This window comes from Lineus longissimus, chromosome 11, assembly GCF_910592395.1.
Source record: "Lineus longissimus chromosome 11, tnLinLong1.2, whole genome shotgun sequence".
In the NCBI taxonomy this organism is placed as follows: domain Eukaryota; kingdom Metazoa; phylum Nemertea; class Pilidiophora; order Heteronemertea; family Lineidae; genus Lineus; species Lineus longissimus.
Window position 1 is genome coordinate 15,691,120 of NC_088318.1, and position 23,992 is coordinate 15,715,111.

The 23,992-nt window shown below is 40.4% G+C and overlaps 1 protein-coding gene across 3 annotated transcripts in view; it reads right to left on the bottom strand.

The window, feature by feature from the left end:
* Positions 1 to 1,961: 1,961 nt before the first annotated feature.
* Positions 1,962 to 23,992, bottom strand: part of LOC135495343 (ankyrin repeat domain-containing protein 12-like) — a 29,158-nt gene continuing 7,127 nt past the window's right edge. For all 3 annotated transcript variants that reach the window (XM_064783830.1, XM_064783833.1, XM_064783831.1), the window contains exons 3-15: positions 19,309 to 19,423; positions 16,835 to 16,925; positions 14,087 to 14,296; positions 13,375 to 13,569; positions 12,930 to 13,072; positions 12,326 to 12,548; positions 8,943 to 11,570; positions 8,454 to 8,674; positions 7,999 to 8,127; positions 7,738 to 7,836; positions 7,410 to 7,556; positions 7,143 to 7,235; positions 1,962 to 6,840 (exon numbers count right to left, since the gene is read on the bottom strand). In XM_064783830.1, the coding sequence (XP_064639900.1) occupies positions 6,658 to 6,840; positions 7,143 to 7,235; positions 7,410 to 7,556; positions 7,738 to 7,836; positions 7,999 to 8,127; positions 8,454 to 8,674; positions 8,943 to 11,570; positions 12,326 to 12,548; positions 12,930 to 13,072; positions 13,375 to 13,569; positions 14,087 to 14,296; positions 16,835 to 16,925; positions 19,309 to 19,338 (4,392 nt within the window). In that variant the 5' untranslated portion in view covers positions 19,339 to 19,423 and the 3' untranslated portion in view covers positions 1,962 to 6,657. The remainder of the gene's footprint in view (positions 6,841 to 7,142; positions 7,236 to 7,409; positions 7,557 to 7,737; positions 7,837 to 7,998; positions 8,128 to 8,453; positions 8,675 to 8,942; positions 11,571 to 12,325; positions 12,549 to 12,929; positions 13,073 to 13,374; positions 13,570 to 14,086; positions 14,297 to 16,834; positions 16,926 to 19,308; positions 19,424 to 23,992) is intronic.

The following is a 23,992-nucleotide window of genomic DNA, read 5'->3' on the forward strand; positions in this document are numbered from 1 at the left end:
CTGCCTTGAGAACACTCGGAGTTGAATTCCTCTATTGTTTATTATGTGTCTTAAATTCAACTAATTTGAAGTTGAACCCAATAGGTTTGCTTAAGGGCCTGATTAATCTGGTGTCCCATAACTCCTGTACATGCAAGTGTAGCTAAAGGCCCCATTATAAAAACACCAACTTAATGTGGCTAATTACATTTGCAACAAGTCTATCTCTACAAAAGGCATTTCTGACAGTGCTGCTGTCTAGCGGTAGAAAGTGGACTTGACTTTTGGGCGAAGATTTCAGTACTTCAGTCTGCCACGAGACAGCGCCACCGTCGCCAAAGTGGACGAATTGATAGATTCTCATGCCTTTTCGCCTTCATGGAAGATGATCTGTATAATCAAACAAAGGCAGCGCTATGGAAAATCTATTAAAATGCACTTAAACAGAATCTGCCTTGAGAACGCTAGGAGTTGAATTCCTGCTATTAAAATGCACTTCAAAAGAAGCTGCCTTGAGAACACTCGGGAGTTGAATTCCTGTATTGTTTACATGTATTGCAGGCCTATGTGTCTTAAAATTTTAACTAATTTGAAGTTGGGCCCAATAGGTTTGCATAAGGACCTGATTAATCTGGTGTCCCATAACTCCTGTACATGTAAGTGTAGATAAAGGCCACATTATAAAAACACCAACTTAAAGGGAATGGCCCGCCAAAAAATGGGGAGTTTTGGACGGCCCGGTCAAAACCTTAGGCGGGAATAAGGTTTCATTGATAAATATAAGGAGTTTCAAGGCCCCCAAATCACTTGTAAGGTTCAATAGATACTGGCCTTTCATTGGTTTACCGTCTGCGTATCATTTACATACTCTCATTTTGAAAAATATGACAATATTTACGATCACGTTATTGATTTTTGCAACATTTTCGGTAACGCGCCCCTTGCGGATCTGTAAGGTACCATTCGGATGCTTGAAAAATGCTTCGTCTCGTCGATTCGCTCGCGGATAAACGCATCAGGTTGACTGCAGCAACTTAATTGTTGGAGACAGAGAAGGAAGGAATATGATTATCAGTTTGATGAAAACTCTGCAAAGTTTCTTCTTGGGACTCGAAATCCATACTACTATTCTCTCCATTTTCCATTTTCTCCTCTCTCCAACTCACTACTATCGCTATTGACTGCGTAACATACACTAACATTCTTTCGCTATCATTGCTAACTTCATTTACTAGAACACTGGCCTCTTTGTAGCCGATTATGTAACCCAAAGTGGCAACACCTGACAGCGCCGCCCGGCATGATCCACGTGCTACTGGCATATTTATAACTCGTAGTAAATAAGGTTGTAAAAATATGCAAATGAGATGCCGTATATGGAAACCATGACGTCACTAAGCAGTTCGTATTTCTGCTACGGGTGGCGCTGTTGCTTGCTTCTGGAGGCGCTATTCAACCTCTTTAATGTGTCCAATTACATTTGCAACAAGTATCTCTGCAAGTCAAAAGGCCTGACCTGCTCAATTTCTGACAGTGCTGCTGTCTAGCGGTAGAAAGTGGAACTGAAAGTTTTGGGCGAAGATTTCAGTCCTTCAGTCTGCCGCAAAAACAGCGCCACCGTCGCCAAATCTAATTTGACATTGTGGACGAATTGACAGATTCCGTTGGTGTAGTCCCTCGTCTTCCACAACATGTGGCCACTGTAGCAGGAGGAATTGTCCCCTGCCCCTCCCAACACGTGGCTTGTGTAGCAGGAGCAAAAGCCCTGTGTCGTCGCTCACAACTTTCCTTTTGTCTTTCACAAGATGTTGCAGGATGAAATGTCCCCTATCCTCAATGAAGCTACTGAAACAGACCAAGGGTTACATGGTATGTTTGGTACACTTAAGGCTGGGAGAAACCGAACGTGTGCTAAAACGAATTAATAACTCGTCAAAAATGCAACCTTCTGTCATTGAACATCGAGCAAAGACAACACAGTATTATTTGCCATTCATTGACATTTATTTTCATTGATCGATTCAGTGCACACAGGTTGTAGATACTCTACCAAAAGCACCAAACTGTCAGTTTAGGAGTGACCAAAAAGAAAAAACAAAATCTACCAGAAAAAATACAACTCCAATGTTGCATGTACTCAAATATGACATTCTGAAATGACCAAAGACCGAGTCACAATATCTCTATATCAATAGCAATAGGCCATTAGTTCGGATGTACAATGTAAAGACTATGTCACAATATTTGACTGACTTCTTAAAAGACCATCTCACAATATTTTCGATACTGTAAAAATCACTTACATTGTACTTATGTAGGTGTTACATTTCTTTTTTTTTCAGATTGTGATACCCTTGCAAACAAAGTGATTTTACAGTATGTAAGGATAGGCTGTAGCATTACAACTGAAGGACAAAGTCACAATATTTGACTGCGATTTTTAACCTCATTCCAGATTTTACGCATCATACCATACAGGTATATAAATCAACAGTGGCAGCTTTCTACATCATCACTTTGTATCTGTAGGCGATCGTTTCCCATTTACACAAAACTGTCAAGGATACCACCAAATGCAGTTAATGCCAATAACAACATATGCCTTCTCAATATATTTCTAAATGAAACAAAATACGTTATGTTGATAGGCAATCTTTAGATGGGCAACACTATGTCAGAATTTCCCTTCGATATTGTATTAGCAGGTATCCCTTTCATTTTTTAGAAATGTACGGAATAGTATTACAGACACCACACAAGAATCACTGGCCTTATCATCTGCTGACATAACTAGAACACAACAAATTATGGTTTTCAAGAAAAAAATACAAATAAAGTGGTACAATTCAATTACCAGGATATTTCAAATAGTTGTTTAAATCAAGTTTGCTATGAAGATGCACAAAAAGCTAGCAAAATGCAGAGGAGGTTGCGTTTTTCACGAAATTGGTCTGATGTAAAACCATGTTTGTCATGAAACACATTGGTCAATCAGTATGTTTTCACTAAATACACTGGAATGACCCAATGTAAAACAGATGTTTTTTTATGAATTACAAAAGTCACATATATGTGTATTTCATGAAATACATTTGCCAAACAAAAGCTTTCCCACCAATTGTTGGATAGAGAAATGAAACAAGGTTGGGGAAATTTTCCAGTCTTCTCTTCCGATTATTTAAACAAAACTTACATACTCTAGAACAATAACCGAGGATGCACACCTTGGTTTAAAACAACTTCAAAATACAAAATGTATTTTATTGTTAAATTGTATCCAGGTTGGTGCACTAACCGACCCCACGGTAACCATGGTAACCACTCTAATACTATGATTGAACATGCTACAATATCTGAACTACATGAACCTGTGACACCAAATTGTGCAGGATGACAGGATTTCACCCATCATTATATGATATTTGAAACAATTGAAAAACAACTCATTGACATGACACTTCCTTTCATTTTTGACCAAAAGCATCATAAAATCCTTTTCAGCAGAAAATTAAGGTGTCAAAATATTCTTAAAAATTTATGCATAAGCTTTAAAAATTTAAATTCATAGGATTTGCTTCAAATGTGTTTGCTGGCAACCGCTCACTGCACTTGGCACAGAGACGATAATTTGCATGATGAATATTTTTTTTCAATGCCAGTAAAATTGGCTTCAGAGGAAATGAAATGGCCTCAGGTCTGACTAGGTCATTTTGTCAAGTTTACCAATTGTAACAAACACTTAAAGTAATAGTTTTACCAAGACATGTTTTTTTTCCCAAGAGACAAAAGCAACTGCCTCAAAAAATTTGAAGTTGTTTGCAAGAGAATTGATTGTTACATTGTGCACTTCAGTTGTTTCAAGTATCGAACAAGACCTTTCTTTCACCATCCTGCACTTGTAATGTATGACAGGGGCCCCACTATTTCAGAGCCATTCAAATGCATCAGAACTTAAGCAAGTCCTCAATAAACATGACATTTTTTAAATGGTTTTGAACAAGCACTTTGCGTGCAACACTAAGAACATGAATTCGTAACAGCAAATATTTTTGAAAAAATTAAAACCAACGAACAGACATGACAGATAATGAGATATCATCATGATCATAATAAGAAATTTACGACAATTTTAAACATTATCAAAAACTACGGATCTCAATACCCAAAAGAAAATAAATTTCAGTGGATCTTTCCCACGAACACTCCTCAATCAAATTACATCATCGGGCAATTAAAATTCATCAAATGATTTTCATGGAAGATACCTAATTAAGGTGAGAACAGAGAAAATTATACATATTTATATGAAATGCCAAGAAGAACGGCAAAAATATTAAAAAAATTCTGATGCATTGTTATGGAAACTGATACCCAATGTGAGGGCGGGGTGTTCGTACTCCCACCAAGTTGGCTCCCCGTCATACAAACAAGTAACCTCTCTGACAACCCACTGAATAGAGAGGCATTGTGAAACTTTACTCTTCAACAAAAATAGACTCTAAAATCTTCTGAACTATGTACAATTCTTGATTTGTGAGTTCTGTCATCGCAAAACCACATGAAAATGAAAATGGATTTTCTATCCCGACACGAACGCAGGATATAAGACAAAACATGAAATATGATGTAAACATTGATGATGCAATTACTCACTGTGATGCTGAGAAAATGTGGCAACACTTAATTATCTCTACACATCATGTCCAAGCCATATGGTCCAAGCACAATTGGCTGGAAACAATAAATGCAAAAAAAAATCAATATCGACTTTGTTAGTCATCCTTTATAATGAATTCAAGAAGCATGTCAAAATCAATTAACTCACTGATTGATTAGTTTAGTTATTCAATTCAATCTGACATTTTATACTTAATCAAACACTCAAGTTAGTCTGGTAATTTCCACTCATTTTGGGCAAAACCTATTTTCTCCATCCAAAGGTTCCATCATCAGAAGCAAAGTATGATACTCAATGTTTGTGGCAATGTGACCTTTGGGCTATATCAAACTAAAGCTGGTGAAACTATTTGAGGACCCATTATTCTTGTCAGCAAACCAAAAACTGAAATACAGAATTTTTCACAAAATTATCATACTAGTACTCGATGATACAAGTATTGTGAAAATGCCTCACTAAGACCTTATTCAGGAAAAGCTACACTAGCTCTCAATTACTTAACTCATGAGCAGGAATTGCCCAATTAGAACAGGAAGTTTTATCTTCTGAGCATTTCAGAGAAATTCTACATTTCCTCTGTGAAACGGCAGAAGGCACAACATCATGGGACACACGCACATATGGTACAACTCCTAACAAACTAGACAGCTCTTTTTTTGTTGTTTTTTAACCATTTTAAACACGGAGCCCTAGGTTAAGCCAACTGCAATAGCGACATACAAATGTGAATGGCAGTATCAGTATCTTGCCTTATTAGTAGTAGGAATAGAACAGAAATTTACACAGAGAGTATACTAGAAGTTTGGGAACAGATAATTAGTTTTAGTAGTACAAATAAGAACCATAGACAACTACATCTTTTTCTGACCAAATATTTTTTTAATTGGAAATTGTCCTTATAGAAAGAGAAGCAGATATGTATTGCAAATTGTAAGGTAGAACTATTCAAGGCAGATTATTAGAATGAAATAGGCCACATTCAGCAATGCAGTTTACATGCAATTATGCACCCCGGTAAACTGGATTTTAAAGAATACTTCACATCCTCTTTCAAGAAAATGATCAATATATCTTAATTAAAACCATCAATGCCATTTGTTGTGCCACCATGGGGGCAAATATTTGAACAAAATTGTTTGATTTCAAAGTGAGCCAAAAGAAAAGCAGACATTTCACAAACTCAAGCAAACCTGCAATTTTCATGTTGTCTGATACCAATACACATGGTCAAAAGTGCTTTGTGATGTTACCAGTGTCAAGTGCGCAGAGTGGGTGTCACATACCAAGTAAAATATCTGTGTACTATCTGCATATTGCTTGCTAGATGGTGTGCTTGCCTTGTGGCCAGGATAGGGTCAAGGAATCTGTATCCACTCACGTTAACGGGAAAAAGAATTAGCACAATTTATATCATTTTTGGTGAGGGGATAATTGATTTAAACACAAATGTACAGACGTAGCTGGGAAATCTGAGAGAAACTGTTCAAGATATCTAAAGTGATATGCTACATTTAGTCCTAGTCCGAGTGTAATGCAAGAGTGGAAATAGGCCACCTAATGAACAGCAGAAAAAGTAAGTCTACTTGGGATATCCTGCTGCTATGCCAGTACGGTTGTGCGCCAGAACCATAAACTGTGAGGTCTAGCCAGTATTAAGTCATTTCGGGAAATCCTACTGCCACCTCTCTGCAGTGACTGCACAAATCCAACCATATTTGTCCTTTACACCTTGATTACAGCAGCCCAAAGTGTGAACACAAACACAGTACAATGATGCCGTTTTTGACATCCTTACAAAATAGTCCATGTGAATTCGTGCTCCACAAACATATAATTCACGCACAGTCTGTCAAAAAGCTGTCATTCAGTATGCCAGTCATCTATGCACACTCCCTCTGCTGAAACGCCATCACTTCTCAGGGTCAGCCTTATCTAGTGAAGTGCCCCATCTGCATCATAGCGCTACCGCCAGCAACACGAATCTGAACAATAAGCCTCTGCTACGTCGGCCGCAGATCAAACTCATCGTTAACGTTCACCATCGGCACACAGACGTCATCGACCTTTGACGTCTGCTTCATCTCGTTGGTGCCAGGTTGCTCCTTGGTCTTCCATTCCCATTCCATCTTCTGTACAGCATAAAGTGACTCGGCCTCGTGGTGATGTCGCAGTAAAAGACGCTCCTGGAAAGAATAGGTAAATCTTTTGAAATGAGCGCAAGTGCATGAGGCAAACAGTATAATCCTCCCCATTGCTTTAGCACACACCTTCTTCTTCTTCTTCAGCAGCGTTCAGCCTGCCTGTACTATATAGACAGTGCTATGAAACATACAGAATTTCACTTTCGACTGCTATAATCAAAAATAAATAAGCTTGTCTTACATAACTTTGCTACCGTGTTCCAGGTGGGACTGATTATTTGAATAGGGCTTCATCAAGCATACCAGTGTTCCGTCGACCTTCATAGCAACTTCATTATTCTTACCTTAATTTTCTCGTATTTATCATCGACATCTTGTAACCAGGAAATGAACTGGCGGCCATTGTATCGAGAACGCGAGTTCTTGTCTTTCTCGTCCTGCAAGATAAGAGCAAACCAATAAAGTCATTTCATAATTTCAAATATTCCAATTATCCATTATTCCAAGCTTATCCGTACATCAAATGAGTTGATGGGGCATCTCAGGAGTTGATGATATTGAGCTCATGATTTTGTTTCAAAGCACACCGGACTATGTTATCACAAACTTACCGCCGCCTCTATCTCGAGCGTGTTGTAGATCTCATCATCTCGTAACACGGTACACACGCTGAATGGCATGCTCTGATTGGCCATCGCCCTTGCTGCTCGACCGTGAACACGCAGTATCTCCTGCTCGATAGCAAGCATCAGTTTTTCCTGAAGATGAGAGAAAGCTCGAAAGTTAAATCTTGGGCGCAAAGCTGGAGAAGAGTCAGTGCTCAAAAAGTCATGTCACCAACTGTTTGCCATTTGGCTGCAAGAAGTAAAGTAGAACCTCTTTATCAAGGACACCCATGGGACTGACAAATGCTCCTCCTAATATAGAAAAAATACCTACCCTTTCAATTAGATGCTGGAGGCGGAGTTGATAGCGTGCTTTCTCTTGGCAGATGAAGAAGTCACGCATTGGACCCTGGACAGAATTGGGAGGTGTTAACTGGAAAAAAATCCATGAGAATGGTTAACAATATTGCAAACGTTTACCATTAAACTGGTGTTTGCTGACCAACTTATGGCCTAAAGTTATTTAACGGCTATGCTAACTGACTCTTTCATTATTACAAGTCAAACAATGTTTTCTTCCTTTGTACACACTTACCATTGGCACAGAGAGACGGCTTTGCTGGTTTCCAGCTAGGATGTAGTTATTGCTGACCATGAGGTAATCTTTGAAGCCATTTGGGGCCTTAGGTTGGACAGCAAACATGGTTTTTCGTCGAGAAGCAACCTGAAGTAAAAGAAGGCAAAAGCAATTAAAAAGTACCGAAGTGGAGCGAGGAGGCAAGCTGGTTATGGTATCTGACTCTCTATTGAAGGATTGTGGGTTCAAACACCAGTCAGGTTGTTACTTTGTCCTTCACAGACTGAGCACAGTGTGGCAAGCTCTGGATCTTAATAGTCTAGAGTGCCTCTGGGGAGGTCTATTATAGAGCACCTTGAGACACACCCTGGTCAGTGAAAAGTGCTATATCTACATGTCGTCATTATTATCATTTGACAACTGGGTCCATAAAAGAAACCTTTTCCCAAATTTTTCATCAACGAGGAACCAACCTGCTTTCTGATCTCCAAAAACAATTCAAAAGGATTTTCCGGCTTTTCAAAGTGTTGAGGCGGAGGTATCACAGGCGTTTCTGGCATTTCAATTTGGCGATGGCGAAGTTTGCGCTTTCTTGGATGGACGTTCATCTCCTCAGAGTCAGATTTCTTCGAAGCATTATCCTTCTCGTTGGCCGAATTGGAATCACTGCCATCTTTGCCACTGCCTGGTACATCTGAAAACATTGATCTACAGTTACAGCAGTTTGTAAATTAGCTGTATCTCTATGACAGATGGTTGAATGTCATTGGAAACTCTGCTGGCTACCAGTTGATTGACCACTTGCCTAATGCATTCCATTCAAAAGCTGGTCACGGTACACTTAAATATAGGTGAAGAACTGTGTTGGTAACATAACTGTTCGAGACGGAAGACGTTAACAAACTACGTTTTTTCTTCTTAAAGTTTGGTCTTGCATCTCTGTCTAGTGGAAAATCACCTACCTTTCTGTTGTTTCTGTTGATGTTTCGTTTGAGATCTTAAGCAGCGCCCACTGGCAGCCGTTGGCTGTGCCTGGCCCTGCTCATCTGTCCCCTTCTCTTCGTCTTTCTTAGACGAATTCGAGGAAGCACAGCTCACGTTTGACGTTGATGACCCCACACCACCTGTTTCGGCTTCAGATTCTGTATCCTTCTTGCCGCCATCTTTGTTTTTATCCCTTGGTTTTGTATCCTTTTCCTTCCCTTTCAATTCCTTCTCCTTTAACCGCGCACTTTCCCGCTGCGGTAACTCCTTTGGATCTTTAGCTTTCTCTTTCCCTGAATCTTTATCTGAACTAGACAAATCGGTTTTTGTCACACTAGCATTAGAATTCTCTAGAACATCTTTCTCCTCAGACATTTTCTCGTTGGTTGTCAGCAAGACAGAAGTCAACTTTTCATCCTTGGCAACATTTGCTAAGATTGAAGCTACTCCAGTCTCGCTAAAAGTCAAATTTGTGAAATCCTCGGGTAAGATGCCCTGAGTGGTATCCATTGGTAACAAACCCCCCTCGGCTGCCTCCTGTGTGGGATTTAGCACATAAGGGAAGGCAGGTTTCTGTAAAACTTTTTTCAAATGATGTCCCTCGCCCTCCGTTGTAGGAGTTTTTGGAGGAATAATGATTTTTAATGGAGGCACCTTCGGTGAAGAAGACCGACTCTCCTTTTCAGATTTCGGAGAAAGTCGACTTTCTCTGTCACTTTTCGGGGAGGACTTAGGAGAGGATCTGTTACTTGTATCACTTTTCGGAGACCGACTATCCCTGTCGCGGTCTAATCTTAATGATAATTTTTCTTTGTCGATCACAGCTTGTGTGGTGATCACAGCACCAGTCACATCTTCTGACACTTTTTGAGATTCCTTCCAGCGCGGACGATCACCGGACGAACTCACTAATAAATCGGTTTCCTTCCACCGAGACTTATTCTCAAAGACATGTTTACTGTCAAGACCACTAGCGATGAGTCTGTCAAAACCTTGATTGGGCTCAGAGATTGGCGATCTTGAGCGCGAACGTGACACTGTCCGATTCTGTGCTATAGAATCAAAACTAATCCTATCCTCAAATCGTTCACGTTTTTCATCACTTTTATCTCGTTTTTCCTCAGAACATTCACTTTTTATTTCAAACTGTTCCCGCTTCACCTCAAACGAACTGCGTTTTTCATCAGACTTCTCACGTTTATCCTCCAGACGTTCAATCCTATCTTCGACAGGTTCACGCTTCACTTCAAAAAGCTCTCGTTTTCGCTCCAACCAATTTGGTTTTTCGACCTGACACTCGCGACTCACCTCAACAGGTTCTTGTTTTATCTCTATCCGATCACGTTTTTCTTCAAGAGGAACTCGTTTATTCTCAAAATGCTCCTTTTTCACCTCAACGTTTAACCGTTCCTGTTTCTCGTCAAAATGATCACGTTTATCCTCAACAGGTTCACGTTTCTCGGTGACCAGTAACCGTTTTTCGTCTGCCTGTGGTTGTCTATCCTCTGGGTGTAATCGCCTGTTATCAACAAAGAAACGTTCCCGCTTTTCCTCTTGGGGAGCACTTTTATTCACAGGGTACAAACGATCACGCTTGTCCTCAAAGTGCAAACGCTTTTCATCCGAGTGTAAATGATCACGCCTGTCATCTGTGTGTAAACGATCACGTTTATCATTTCCCAGTAAACGATCTCGTTTTTCTTCCGGGTACAAACGTTCACGCTTATTTTCCATGTGTAAGCGTTCACGCTTCTCCTCAACATGTAAACGGTCGCGCTTGGTATCAGCATGCAAACGGTCACGCTTATCTTCAGCGTTCAAACGATCACGTTTCTCTTCAAAACGTTCCCGCTTATCCTGTAACCTTTTGTCATCGATGCGCTCTATATGCCTGTCCATACGACTGTTGGACAGACGCACAGACTCTGGAATGTGATGATGTTGCTGATGATGAGCATGGGGATGATGATGATGAAGATCAGTTCTATCTGAGCGATCGTTTTTATGATCGCTATTCCGATCAGTCCGTAACTTAATCGACACTTTTTCCTCTTCGTCCGAAATATCCTCAAATGCATATGGATCTTTTTCTTTTTTAACTTTATTTTTACTTTGGTCGTGTACGCAAGCAGACGGGCGATGATCCAATTTTATTTTATGAAAACTTGGTGACAGACGGCCACGACTTGAAGTGACCATCGTGTCCGTGCTGCTACTGATACCATATCCTTTATCGTCTGTCGAAGAAGAACTCGGTAAGAGATCCATGAACTTGTGAGCACTTGAAGCAGAATTGTCTATTCGCGGGTCAAAGAAATCGTTCTCTGGACTAGACATTGAATCTGGCAGCATACGTTTATCATTTTCACCCTCATCAACTACTCTATATGATTTGAATGGATGATCTTTTGTTATGCGGGATTTACCCCGCGAGTCCTGACCATCTTCCTTAGTTCTTATAGGCTGGAACTTTAATGTCAATCGTGGTGAGCCTACAGAACCTGCAGATGATCGTCGTCGCTCCTGTGGTGGCAAGTTTTGAAATTGAGAGTCGAGCGAACGTACTCCACTGTTTGCACCGGGTGATGGGCTGTTTCTGAGGATATCTAGAAAGACAGATGGACGAAAGACGAAGGTTAGAACAATAGATTAACTTGGTGACATGTTATTTTTTCTCCAGTATTCCTCGAACTTCGTTAAGTTAATCTCTTCATGTCATTCACAGTTGATCTTATTCGACAAAACATCTCTATTTCCCCAATGCAGATCTAGTTCTCAGGAACTGATCTATTTTGTCATAGCTGCATCAGCCAAGTAGAGGAAACATTGCTCAGTGTGTAAATCATTTTGAAGTGTTGAAGCCCTCAACAATAATCTATGCTCTGAGAGTACTCAGCATTCTTGTCGGTCGTTAGTAACATGATGGGTGCCATCTGTTGAACGTCTGCTTCAAACCAGGTAACAGGAGGTGGAATTATGCTCATAGTACCACTTGGCAGCCTGCCCACAACCCAAGTTATCATATTCACCACATACAAGGTCATGATGTACTTGTATGATTACTGTCAAAGGACTATGCACTGTTCATGTACACTGCTATCTCTGTACCTTGATTTAGCTTTCAGTATTCTGGGCATATATCTAGGTGAACATATTTTTGGTTGTGTTTTGTGAACTGAATATAACACTGAACGGGTGGTCTCAATTTGCAACTTTTCCCCTGAATTAGTGGGGAGTCCCACCTAGGTGTGATTTTGATAGGGTTTCACTAACTTCAGAAATACTAAATAGAGGGCAATGCCTGTGGGTCTAAACCTCAGTGATACGCTGTCACAAATAAGTAGATAATTCAAATACTAACCTCTATGATCAAACTCCTTATCAAAATCCCTATCAGAGAGGTTACTCTCAGGAGACGTCGGTGACCGGATCTCATCCAGACCGGAACTCTCGCTACTCGATGTGATGATCTCTTTCTTGAGGAGCTGCGTTATCGTTGGTGAAGCAGCAACGTCCAGTGGCGAATGTCCCTTGGTATTCTGCTGTAGAGGATTGGCTCCGTGACGAAGGAGAAGTTCAACCAACTGAAAGAAGAAAAGTTCTCATATAGACAACTCAGAATATGCTCTTTATATCTATCTTTCCCCTCAGAAAGCAGACATCCCATTATTTCAATAACCATTGCCCACTGTACACTATCAGCTCATGAATTTAAATAACTTATTGTCTGCTCTGTACAGAATGCGGCAAAGTCCTTTAACATGCAGTTCTAACTGGCTCTATCATCAAAGCATGTGCAAAGAAGAAGGTGCTCTAGGGATAAAGGATAAAGTTCTACAGAGTGCAGAGGCATCGTTTTTCTTTTTATTGCTGCTGTTAAATTATTAATAAACTTTTTCAGGACAGAGAAAAAACAGAAATCCTCCAAAAATTTGAAATGTCACATCCTTGCACAGAAGACATACCTTTCCATGGCCATTGATTGAAGCATCGTGAAGCGGGGTATCATTATCAAGACCCTGCACGTTGACATTAGCACCAGCCTTAAGTAATTGCTTGGCCACATCCAACCAGCCGTGGTTGCATGCCTCGTGGAGGGGTGTCCAGCCTGAAACATACAAGGATGGAAAATCTTTAATATTTTGGAGAAAAAAGAACATTTTCAGTGCATCAACCAACTGATCTGTCTAGGAACTCTATTCAAAATGGATCTGTTTAGAAAATTCCTTTAAAGTCATTTAATTAAGGTTATTGGGATGGTCAGAGGACCATTTGTCTCCATTCATCACTCTGGACTCATTTCTTGGACAATTCCACTGATTTGACAGATTGGGGATTTCTGTCGGTGGAGCAACTGTTAGAATTTTTTCATTTTACAACTTTCCGTACACTTTTGAACATGAAATTTACCTGCGAAATCTCTGACATTGACGTCAGCGCCCGCCTTGATCAGTCTCTTTGTCTGCTTGGCATCGCCCTTGATGGCGGCTATATGAAGTGCCGTCTCACCACGTTCGTTGCGCTTGTGCACCTTCCTTTCCTGAGGTGTTTTCTTGGCGCTCAATGGCGTAGTGGGCGATGATGGCCGCGGTGACATGCTCGAGTCTGAAGAGAAAGAATAGTAAGGTTAACAATTTTAAAAGAAGTAGACAATATCAGAAAGCTTTAACTGTGGAAACTTCACCACATTTTCAAACTTACATTCCTCATGGATTCTTTGCCGTTTCACTTTCAGTGCATTGAAGGAGTCACTCCAATGGCTGAGATAAGACGGAATACCTGACATGACTGACCAAGCTCTTGACTAGAGCAACCTTGAGTGCAAGTATATCTGATGTGTAAAGGACCAGAATTGAGACCGCCAACCATTGGAAGCCTAACATGATTTATTATATAACCATGAATGAATGTGTGTGGTCACCAAGGCAACTGACTTATGCACCTTCAAATCTCTCACAGGGAGTACAATACATTTCTTATGGTAGCTTCAGCCATAATCACACTATAGTGCTAACTGATAGTTCCAACAGTCAACGGATTTATATCAATGGTGTCTTTTTGGATTATTGGACATTTCACACTTTATATTACACATTTCAGGATTTCTTATTTTTCAACTGACCTGCACCGGGAGTGACCTGCTGCTGCTGATTCTGCTGTTGTTGCGATTCTGCCGTCATCTTCATCAGCAGCGCCATCTGTTGTCTTTCAGAGAGTGGCGCTGTCACCCAGTTGATCGTCCCGGGTGTCTTGGAGGTGGACACTGCAGGGTTCGGCGAGCTCTCGCTGGCTATCGACCTCTTGCGCTTCGGAGTGCTGCAACCTTTTTTTTCTGAAATGACAAGGGGGAAGTTTCTTTCAGATGAGCTGATTATAGCTTTTTGACTCACAACAATTTTCAGCTAGGTATCAGTTCAGGCCATTGTTTCAGCTTTCAGCAGCGCAGTAAGGGGCAAAGTCTCAAAAAGGTAGGGTACAGGGTGCCCTGCAGTGCTTCAAACGGCAGGAAATTTACGAAATTGTACGGTGATGCAAATTGGCATTATTCAACAAGGGCAGGGCTTTCTGATTCCTAGTTATCAGACAATGACTTCACCAAAACACATTTGTAAATCTTATAAGAGTTGTAGCTCACAGCTGAAATGACACATTTCTTTAAAGGAGATAATATCTTTCTCCAAAGGAAGCCCAAACCAAAAACACATGAAATCAATAATCGACCCTGTCTAGGATTTTAATAAACAAAGTCACAATGACAACAGATCGAGATGAAATAAAACAAAGGAGGCCCAGCAGCTGTTTCTAAAGAGGGAAGAACAAAGACACTGATAATAACCCAGCGTGCCTGGAGGGTGGGGAGGGGGACAAAGGATGGGTTAATGAACTCGCCGAGGGCAGTTGCAGCCGTCAACAATGGACCGACTGGGGTCATAAGGGACATTGGGTCGTATTAACCCTTGCTGATTGATACACTAAGTAATACTGAGTAATTTTGAAGCTATTTGCAAATCAAGCCAACCAAATCCAACTCTTGACATAACAAGAAACGGGGAGTTAATTTCCCCTTCCCTCAATACAGGATAATTCAAGAATTCCATTCATCATTCATTGCTGGATCTTTCGAATTCGATTGCGGGAGATCAATCATGGCGTGATTAAAAATAGTGACGAGTGACCTTGACCCCTGCTCGGCGGTCAATAACTCACCAGCGGTGACATGCTGCGCTGGGCGGCTATTCATCATCGAGAATAAAGTACGATGTGGATCACTGAGTTACTGAAATCAGTCATGTCAGTGAATCTATAGAATTAGTATGAGAAGATGCCTGGTATGGTTGATGTACTTTAAAGTGAATGTATACGAACAATGCAATGCCTTTCCCTTGTTTGCACAGCACTGTAAGGAGAAGTACAAGGAAAGACAATTAAGAATGAGATGAACCTCCTGCACTTTTGTTATTGTATCCCAGCCCATTCAGCAATTTAGAATCATGAGTCGGCTTACACCAAGATATATATGTTCAGCTAATGTTTTTTGGTTCAACTAAGTCACCAGCAGGGGAGAGGGTTAAAGGCAATTATGGCATTAGTCCCAAACAGTGTGTCATAATTGCCCCATCAGTACATAGTCTGTATAATGTAATACATGTAATACATATTCATAATCACTTCTCAGATCAATAACACAATACCAGGTATGATGAAATAGCAATTTGAACAACATGTACCCCACCACAATGATATAACAAGTCATACATCAACGGTGGAATCGTTAGTGGCAAAATATTGCGCAACCTTGAATATTTTTCTGGGGCAAAGGAAAAGAATCGATATTTCACCTTGACCATGAAGCCGACACAGAGGTCATCACTTCAGTTACATGTGGATGTTGACTCCACTATACGATCAAAGAGTGTTTCCGAATCTTCCGTTCAATGTTCTTTATGGGTACTGATTGTATGTAGCCCTAAATCCAACTAAATCTAACTACGAGGCACAGGCATGACAGGCCAAGGTCTGGAATAATCTTTCACAAGAAGCTAAAGTTCTATGGCTCCACCCAGCTTAAAGTGCAAAGTGTTGTAAACAGAGCAGCTCATCATGAGACTGGCACAATCAGTTAAGAGATGGAAATAAAGAAATCTTGGTAAAATATGGCAAGAACAAAGAAGCCCCATAATCCAACCCAATATTTTTTCAAATCCGACATTCTAACAAAGGACGTCATGTAACCATAGAGATGATGTGCGACAAAAGATGTACTGCCAAGATAGTGGTAGAACCCAGCTTTCATGTTGACGGTTTCAAACATCCACCAGAGAGAGAGAATGACAAAGCCTCATTTGCTATTGGACAAGATCACAGCATGATAAATATGGATGGCAAGGAAGTCGACCTGGACCATTTTCCTCCCTTCAAATTTTACCTTTGAGGTGTGAGAAATAAACCAGGCTCCACAGCCAACCGTCCCCAAAATTTACCAAATTCAATATGCTAAACCCCGAATGATCACAAGACTTTCTGTACATTCTCTTTGTAATATTCTGGATGAATACAAAGCCCGAATGGGTGCGTATACACAGGCCTATGCCACCATGGGGTTTATAGTGCAGGTTTCTGTACAGAGCCCATTCAATATCATAGATTGTGTATGGGTTGGTCCACAACAGGAGAGCACTCAACATAATGAATCAATATTAACCCACTAATCGACAGCACAAGGTCTGCTTGCAAACAACAAGTTGGTTAGTGCCTGAAAGCCAATTTTGTAGATTTTTCAAGTTTCTGGTAAGATCTTTCAAGATATTGCAGCGGCGAGATGTCGAGAGTCAAGATATTGCAGTGACATGTTAGAAGATGAAATACTGACCTTCTTCATCAGGCCCTGAACCGGAGAACAGCTTCCTTTTCAATTGTTTCTGCTCCGGCTTCGCCGGTGTCCTCACGGTCGGTGGTTTCTCCTGAAAAGACAAGATGGGAATATGGCTTTAGATACAATCATTTTGCAGGGACAAACTGGAAAACTTTGTTTTACAAGTCATCAATTTATGCGAGGAGTAGGGATTACTGAATATGTATTCAGTTGCACTGTAATTATAGATGAAGTGTTTTGGAGAAGGCCCAACACATATTTTCTCTTTACAGGAACTCTATACTGTATAGCCGTAGCCTTGGCTTGGCAGGAACTTGCAGCACCCCCCATTTACCATGCTATTTTCAACCCAAACAAACTGGGTTAACCCATTCAAATGTTCAATCGAGAGTTTAAAGGGTGAATATCGATGATCAAATTGGAAATAAAGAGATCTTTGTCTGTTCTATATTATGTTGTCAAAGAGAATCGATAAAACGTCCAATACTTCATCCCAGAAATATTAGCTCTGATATGGGAATAGATTCAGCTCAATTATAAACGAATAACACTCATTGATCATATTCATGGATAATGCGCCTTAATTCTTCACCAGTATTCTTTATGAAAAATGCCAATATTGATATTTTTAGATATATAAGTCTGGGCCTCAAAGCGGATTGCTGAAATCGTCACAATGAGTTACGCCGTAAAACTGTGACGGTAAACTTTTTTTTTGGGGGGGGGAGAGGGGGGAAAGGCACCTAAGTTGGTGTCATTTCATTTGTGGCTTGTCCAGTACCAGGACATTTTTAGTCACAAAATGATTTGGCCCATTATCTGAGTATGTCACAGTTTGCTACCAAAGTGTTAAATCTATTTTCCCCAATGTTTATTTTGGAATTACATATCTTAGCACACAGGTAGGCCTGTGCAGTCAATCTATTTATGGGAAGTAAGCCTACAGTAATGATTCATCCTGGTAGCCTTCTGATGCATCGTGGAACACAAACAGCAACCAACCTCCCCCTTCCCCCACCACTTCAACACTGCCCATTAGGAACCAATCTGCAGATGACTTTAACATGCGAGTACAAATTGTTTCACAGCACCTGGCTTGGTAAGTTTGGGAGATATACAACTGTAGTGGCCAATCGCCAACACACCACATTATTTTGTATCCGCCACAAAGTGTCACAAAGGGTAACAGTAGAGCTTTCGCGCACCATGGTGACCAACAGCTGCCTGCGACAGGATTAATCAAGCGATGATGGACACTTGAGGGAAGTACAGTTTGCGCTGAGTCATCATCCATCACCCAGGAACTCTTCAATCATAGTCAGCGCTCCCAGATCAATCAATATGCTTTTTTCACATCCACACCCTCTCTGGTCTAAACTCAATTCAACTTAGTTTTGCCAAATTGCTAATCCTGTTCACTTTCAATCCAGATTTTTCTTCTTCTTTTCATTCACGCTGCACTTTTCAAACCCCACTGTAGAGACTCTTTGATCATAGTCATCTTATTTCACGATGAGGTCAGCAGAACATGTACCAGATACGCACCTCATATTCTATTGCCAGCAGACCTATCGCTAAGCAGAATATGGGCAAGACTTGAGCCGTTCCAGCCATCTGCAGCCTCATTAATAATCTAGTTCACCCAGAATCTATGGTTTCCACGAAATCAATGGGCTGATCAATCAATGGCCCTGAACGTACTGGGTGGATATGAAGCAGTTGCCAAGAGGGCACATGAAGATAATAGTCACGACAGCAGACCTATGAACGGCAGTCTTTGGCCGGGTGTTATAACATTATTGACATCATTTTTAAAAACTAAACCGAGGTGTGATTTCCTTCCAAGACCTAGTCACAAAACATGGTTTTCATAAAATGTTGATACATGTACTTCCAACCATGTATACATCTATTATAGTCAAACCCCTCTCCAATGAAAAAGTCTTCATTAGGTTGATTTCTTCGCACAAGACCAACCTAATACACAATATCATGTGATATACCAGATTTGTATGACACACCGACTCCTGCTGCGAATCAATGAGATAATCTGCGTGGCACGAAAGGTCAAGGTCGAAAAGACTATTATATCAAAACAGGGCCCCGAGGGCTGTGACATTTCGAGCCATATGCTGACAAGGTACTTTTTTGAAAAATACATGGGGAAAAAACAACTAACAGCTTGGCTTCCATGGTTATTATGATCAGCAGTACACAGCTGGAATGTTTTCATCAAAACATTCATTCGTTTGGAAAAACATAATACTTGCATTTGCAACAGCGTGCAGGGTCCTTGGGTGTATTGAGCAGTTCAGCATGTTTTCTAAGAGTGAAATTAACCCTATCAGTCGAAGTGGGCCACAAAAGAAGCTTAGTTCAGATATCAGAAAGGTGCGAAACAAACTGTAATTTCATTTGTTTTCAAAAGTCTCCTTGATATTTTCATTACAAGAAAGATCATTTATTCTTACCTTCCTTGGTGGAGACTTCTTCTCCGACATGGTGACGTCATTACAAGAGATCTCGATATCCAATTAGAATTCACGTAATCCACTCCTCAAAAAGAAGATGACACAAATACATAATCTGAAAGATAGCAAAGACAGAGAACAGTTAGTTATTTATTGCTTATTGCTATGGTTCATAAGGGTAAACGCTGTATCGACAATATCGAAATGATCTTGATGGAATATTCCATAACGTTTGAGACTATCGAATGTAAAAACTCCGAACAAACAATGATTTGAGATCAACAAATGTATCACCCTAAACAACTTTTTACACAACATCGGATGTAAAATGCATCCTTTTCATCATTGTTTTAAAGGCCAGCTTTGTTTATTTAAAAATTTGAGATTCAAAAGATTTTCAAATCATGTGAAAAAAAGTACTGAACATAACTTTTAGCAGTATAGACTGACGTAGCAACACTATACATGCCAATTTTTATCACACTGGCGTCTTCGCGAAAAACACATCCCAGTGTTTAGTCTCGAAAATAGCTCCTTTTTAATAGATGACGATTTCTGAGGCAAAATATTTCTATTCTGTGAGGACAAAGAACCTGGAAAAAACCTTTTGTGTCATCAACAAAGGTTTAGGATAATGCAGGGAGAGATTTTTGTCTGCAATGAAAGCGCAGACGAAGAAATACCACGTTGCACCCAGCACTGAGCAAATTACCTGACCTGAAATCATGTCTCCGAGAATATCAGAATTTGAAAAGGATGCTTTGGTCACATTGTCATTGTTATATCACTTGATAGAAAAGACTCAGAGGGTGGCTTCAGGGAGCTTCGGGAACAGTGTGACCTGTGTAGGGCCGGTGAATTACTCATTATTTGATAATTCTCCTTTTAGTGCTGATTGGCGGCATGTATTTTTATAGGTAACGCCATAAAAAAGGATAAAACCTGCAATGATGCTATACACAGCTTTTCACAAGAATAGCTGCTTCAAGTCAAAGGTCTCTGTACCTCTGTATCAAAATGATTTTTCACAAAGATGGCCCTGTCTCAAAACAGAAGGACTTTGATAGAACAAAGTCAAAGATCAAAGATAATCACTGATGAGAGGACCAGCAGATAACTGATACCTAGGGTAGACAGGAAGTCAACAAGAGAAGGATGGCCAAGGACAACACATTCAATGTTTCATAATAAAGGAGAAGTGACAAGTGTTTTCGGCCCATATTCAAGATGCCCTTGCTCAAAAAAATTGCGAACTTGGCATCCCTTGAAATTATGGGGTTTAGGCCTAAGGTATTTGCCATCAAACGCTCCACAACAAGAAACACTGTCAGAATCCAAATAGCTTCTCAATGGAACATTCTTTTCCTACCTGTAATCTAAGAATATCCTCATACTTTTGAACCGAAGAAAATAGAACAGAAATTCAACACTGTCCAGGATGCTCCCATAAAATATGCAAATATCCCCAAATCAATTAGGAATCATACTTGAAGACAGTCGTGACACCAGATCTCAGTAAGCTCCCAATGACTCTGAAAGCTCAATACAGATTGTCAACCATCCAGCGTGGAACAGACTGTCTTTCACCAAGACCATGTGACTTAGTCACATTTAGCCAAGGACAGCGAGCCAAAGTCTTGAATAATACCATATTGTCACGAACCCCATCGGAGATCAGATAGGGGCTTGAAAAACTCGTGAATGACATCACAATACCATATCAAACTGCTTATTACATCCCTTCATATCAACATGTATTTATAACATCCTGTTCAATGGATACACTAAAAATGGGATACTTGAACAAGAAATGCTAAACTAATACCACGACAACAATTCTGAAACTTGGGAAAATGCACTCATATAAGTAGGGAATGCACTGGAAATTTCTGGAAATCATTTTTGATATGTGCAAATGTACAATGTTTTCACACAATATTGAAATGGTACATGCACAGAGTAACACCGACTAACCTCGAAGGGCGCACCCACAACCACACTTCAGCATTTGCAGTGAGCAATAACGTATTGCTTGAGTTTCTAGGTGGTGTCAACACCGGATCTGTCGAAGGGTACAAGCTAAACACTTGAGACTACCAATGTGCACAAGCAGACATTTGTGACCCATTAAGGGTTAACTGCCGGAAGAGGTATCAGCTGCAGCAGCGCAGATGAAGTGCATGATGAAATCTCATGAACAAAGGGAACAAAGGATTTAGCAATAATGCTGCGACAACACTTTTTTCAACATGAAAGGCCCTCGGGGGGGGGGGGGGGGCTCGAGGTGGCCCACAGGAGATCAATAATTCATTTTTCATAGGGTTTATTAAAGTGATCTTAACCCAGCAGTCTAGTTATGACTTTGTCTTCATGAGACCAGTTTGGATATTGAGACACCACAGACTCTCTCCCATACAACTCAGTCATCCGTCTATCATGCCATTTTACAACCAACCAAATTATTTTAGACCTGAAAGACTATACTGAAAGATTGACAAAACCTTTGGAGTGAAATGTCATTCCTTTTCAACATAAGCTGCTTGCACCATAGAAGGTCTAAAACGTCACCAAGTCATCAAATAGATTATTTTTCTTTGCCCGTCAAACCATCCCCAACAGTCATGTCAACTGGAAAGGGTGCACTCATCAAAGCAATCTTCACAGAATTATCACCATGGTAACGTCAAACGAAACTAACATCATCCCTAATGGAAATGCTGCCTGTTCCTGTGTGTTTCTGTATAAGGCCATGCAAGTATGATTCTTCGGGTACAATGCCAATGGCCCATCTCGTTGCTCAAAAACATTAAAAAGAGCAGTGGTAAGGACAATAACATAGCAAGCAGTTCCAATCCAAAGCCCGCAAACCAATAAAACGAAAGCGAATGTTGTCCAAATCCACAGCAGATACAAAGAAACAAATATTCAATGAGAAGCTGTCTTACGAATAAAGTCTATCTGTATTCACGCATTGAATGCAGTATGTGGACACAGGTATCACTCATTATGCTGACAGCAACTGCAAGCTACAGCCTTATCAAATGGCTTTAGTCCAATGCTTGTGAATACTGCAGGGGTGACCACAAATCACATTTGGTTTATTTCGGTCTAAACACTCCTTATCTGCCACTGTTGGTGTCAGCAATTAAACATTTTGCACACCATGTCATCCAGATACTACAAAACTAATCTACTGAGTACTGCGCCATGTGAAAACGAAAGAAACAGTATCAGTAACTTGAAGTTTCACTGACATTCGTCTTCATGTGACAAAGAGGCCTTTCCATGGTACTTTGATATAAAATGTTTCCACTTTCTACCACTTCATGTATGGCAGTGTCTCAAGATATATTGTGAAACACTTTTAAAATTGGTATGCCCTTATGACCTGCAAAATGCGAGAGCACGGAAATACCAGTAGCTCAATGACGATCAGTTGTTTTCATGTATTTTGAGTAGCAGGTTTTTTGTGAAATGTTTTTGTACGCATAGGCAAGCAATGTATATGCCTAGTATATTCTTATGTACAGGCCTAGTATCAGCCAACATAAACTGAAGAGTATATGATACATGTAGGCCAGATTTTTAACTTCTGCCGTTTGTTATTTTGAACGTGTTTGAACTAAACATGATCACTAAAGGTTCTATGTCAAAATTTATGGGTAGACTACCTTCCAGGCTGTACACTCTGTGAACTGTTGAGTCAAACGTTTCTGACGAAAGTTTGCTTTTGTGTTCATTCAATAAAGAGCAACATTAGTTAGATTTTAAACTTCATTTTCTTTGTTATTTTTAACAAGGACAAATTTTCTGGGTCACAGTATGTACATGTTCATAACAGTTGGCAGTAATTATTATGCCTCCAGTCAAGGGTTAAGGTCCATTAGTATGGGATGCACAGTGGTGGGCGACTCTCGTCTGATCTCATCTCCGTCTCATCAATATTCTTGTAAGGTTCTCCCAACAAGATGAAATATCGGTGATGTGGCAGCTTGGCTACTCCGATGACTCATGTGAATACTCAAACAACCCGTCCCCACATGAGATCAATGCTATATTTACATGGAACAAGCGGCTTTTATCTTTAACTCTTGCAGTTCGACGCTCAAAAGATTATACGGATCAAAGAAATGCAACATTTATGTTGTTTTGATCAAATACATGACAACTTGCATGAAAAATTCAAAGAGTGTGCCATGGGCATGATGAGGAGGCTTCACAGCTGAGACGAAGAGGCACTGACTTTAAGAATGCTGCCAATATTGTATCACCTCTGCTCCTTGCCAACTCCAGACATTTTGTCATGAGAGCCCTTGTTGCCAAATAGGCAAAGCAACCCCCATCCAAAATATGCACTTGGCCACGGATTTCTAGCTCTGACAACTAGAAGTAGCACACATGTTGAGAGCTGGGTGAGAACTTCATCGTCAAGAGCAATTTTTGGTGCAAAAAGGAGGGAAGGGCATCAATACAACTTGCCTGTGAACTGGCCTACATACTGACACCAGAGACACAAGATCTGCTTTAAGCAACGCCATCATAATATTTTGTTAACAATTCCATAAGAACTATATTTGCCTCAGCTGAGTAACTATTTTGACACCCACAATTTCTCCGTGGTGTTGTCAATAAACCCCATCTGTTGCTCTCCAATTGAGCTCCTGGATACAAGATCTACATGTAA